Raw genomic sequence first — 3,018 nt, 5'->3', positions numbered from 1 at the left:
CACTGACATACTGTGTTCATATTTATAGATGTCTGTTATTTAATATAAACAGGTAGTAGAGAAAAATAAGTCTCAAACATACACTTTCTACTTCTAAGTGGAAACTAATATTTAGTGAGAATTTCTTAAATCTCACATAATTTTATTCTCAAATTTTCTCTTTTTATATGCTGTGGATTGTTTTCTGATTGAAAAGCTAAACTTTCTTTTCATTTCATTCTCAGTGCTTACATGTGTGTGTGCATGTGTGTGTGTGTGTGTGTGTGTGTGTGTGTGTGTATAGGTGTACAGGTTTAAGATAAGGACAGGTCATGGAAACAGAAAGACAATAGGAGGACAGAGGTTATGAGGAAAGAGGTAAGGATAATAGAGCAAATGAGACATGAACTCAGAAATCAGGGTTGAAAGAAAATACAGGAGCAGTAAGATAGCATAGAAAAAAGGAAAAGTTGAAAGATGATGGATGACTTATGAAAATATGGTAATTAAACCCATTGCTATTGATGTTCATTTAAAGAGTAGAAGATACATTTTCATGCAATGTGGTCATTTTCTTCTTATTTCCCTTTTAAATTAGAGAGTGTTTTGTGAGACAAAAATAGAAATAATCAGTAAGTCACACTCAATTGAACAATAAAAATGGGATTGGTTGAATCTTGCACATTATTCAAATGTTCTGGTTTATCACAGGTTATGCTAGTAGATCCTCATGTGTTAAAAATGATATAAATTCAATGATGCTATTGTCATGTTAGTGCCATTTCCAATGGAATGAAAGGGATTTACACTTTTGAAGAATATGAAGTCTCTATTACAGAAAATATGAAGTCCTTTTCTGAATGAAAATATGGGTAAATTTATTTAAAAATGTTTTATCAAAGGGCAAAGAAAGAAAATAGCGTGAAGGAGAAATTTGTAAATGTAAATATTTTACCTTTGCATAATTTCATCTTTGTAAAAGAGAAATGCCTTCAATAAGTATATATTTCCTCGTAAAACCTAAAATATATTAGAACTGCAAGATTACTTTTCAGGTAAAGTTTCTTAACACCAAGGCACACAACTGGAGTCCCAGCCTCTTGATTCAAGCTGTAAAAGGAGATAACTGGCTACCATTATGTCCTGTTCCGTAATCCACATATGTGAAATGATACAAAGATTTCCACAACCAAATCACAACCAACCCAATGAAATTAATTATTGTCTATTGGCCTATATCTTAAATGAGGCTGAGGGATGAATCTGAATTGACAGTCAAACTTTTATCTCTAATATGTCCCCAAGTGATGCTGAAGCATGTGTCCTTATTATTTCACTCTGTGTTTCTATTAGGTTGATCAGCAACATGGGACCAGGAAACCAAACAGGCATGTCATACTTTTTTTTGGTTGGTCTAGCCTATGATCTGACAATGGAACCCCTCATCTTCGGCCTCTTCTTGTTTATATATCTGGTCACAATTTTGGGAAATTTGCTCATCATCACTGCTGTCATCTCTGACTCCCATTTACAGACACCCATGTACCTTTTTCTCTCTAAACTTTCACTTGCTGACATCTGCCTAAGCACGACTACCATCCCAAATATGCTGAAGAATATCTATACACGTGATCAGAGCATCAGTTACACAGGCTGCCTCACTCAGGCCTGCTTTGTTTTGAATTTTGCTTTAGTAGAAAGCTGTGTCCTTGCTGCAATGGCCTATGATCGCTATGCAGCTATTTGTCATCCCTTGAATTACACAGTAATTATGAATCAGCACTTCTGTGGCATACTAATTCTATTGTCCTTGGTCATTAGCATTGCGAACAGCTTATTACAGTGTCTAATGGTACTTCGGCTGTCATTTTGCACAAACGTTGCACTTCCTCTCTTCTTCTGTGAACTTGCTCAGGTCATCAAGCTTGCTTGTTCAGATACTCTCATCAATTACATCCTTATATATCTTGCAACATTTATATTTGGTGGCATTCCAATCTTTGGAATTATTTTCTCTTATACTCAAATTGTCTCTTCTGTTTTGAAAATATCTTCCCTGAGAGGAAGGTACAAAGCCTTTTCCACTTGTGGTTCACATTTGTCAGTAGTCTCTCTATTTTATGGTGCGGGAGTTGGGGTTTACATCTGCTCTGCAATTACTGTTTCACCTCAGATAACTACAGTGTCATATATGATGTACACGGTGCTCCCTCAAATGCTGAACCCTTTCATCTACAGCTTAAGGAATAAAGATATGAAAGAGGCCTTATGGAAACTCATTTCTAAGGTAGCATGTCTTTTCTGAGGTGTTATTTGGTTGGTAGACTTGATCCACTCGTGTTTCACAGAGACAGAGTTCTTGGTGAGTAAGAATGTCTGAGTTTTGCTGTGGTCTTCTATATATCATATTGACATAAATCTTTAAATATATTCCCATTTATTTGTTACTTAGTTATTTTGCTATCACGACCTGGATTTGACAAATTATTTTTGCCATATTTACATGATAGGTTTTCTTAGGTTATACAATTAGAACCAGGTAAATAAAATTCCAAATTTAGTAATTTCAAATGTGCACAAATGTAGTAAGGTAAATGTATCAGCAGATACAAATTACTCACACACACACACACGCATACACAGAATTTAAAAGGAGTCAATGGGTTTGAATGAGAACAAGTATTGATTCGTTGAAGTTGTTGGAGTGAGTAAACAGAAGTGGATAAAATATAATTATATTTTATTTTCAAAATATAAAAACACAAGAAATTTATTTGGAGAAACTGAATTTACCAATTAGGCTTTCAAATATTCAATTCATATTTGTTCAGAATGTTCATAGTCTTATTTCAAATTATACAAATAAAGATTCCAGCTCTCATCGTCCTACTATGCTATAGAAGCTTAAATATTCTTTATAATATGCTACTTTACCCAGACATTGTACCTTAAAATTTCTCTTTTATTTAGAACCTCAAGAATGTTTTATTTGAATAAACTTTTGTTTTGATCAAGTGTAGTACTCTAAGCACTTTGCGG

The 3,018-nt window shown here is 34.1% G+C and overlaps 1 protein-coding gene across 1 annotated transcript; it reads left to right on the top strand.

Annotated features, from left to right (window-relative positions):
• Positions 1-1,342: 1,342 nt before the first annotated feature.
• LOC110541254 (olfactory receptor 7G2-like) lies at positions 1,343-2,284 on the top strand. The gene has a single exon (XM_021628037.2). The coding sequence runs from the start codon at positions 1,346-1,348 to the stop codon at positions 2,282-2,284; it is 939 nt and encodes a 312-aa protein (XP_021483712.1). The 5' UTR covers positions 1,343-1,345.
• The last annotated feature ends 734 nt before the right edge of the window (positions 2,285-3,018 follow it).

The sequence above is a fragment of the Meriones unguiculatus genome, chromosome 1, assembly GCF_030254825.1.
Source record: "Meriones unguiculatus strain TT.TT164.6M chromosome 1, Bangor_MerUng_6.1, whole genome shotgun sequence".
In the NCBI taxonomy this organism is placed as follows: domain Eukaryota; kingdom Metazoa; phylum Chordata; class Mammalia; order Rodentia; family Muridae; genus Meriones; species Meriones unguiculatus.
The sequence above is the reverse complement of the archived record's forward strand: the minus strand, read 5'-3'. Positions and strand labels throughout refer to the sequence as shown.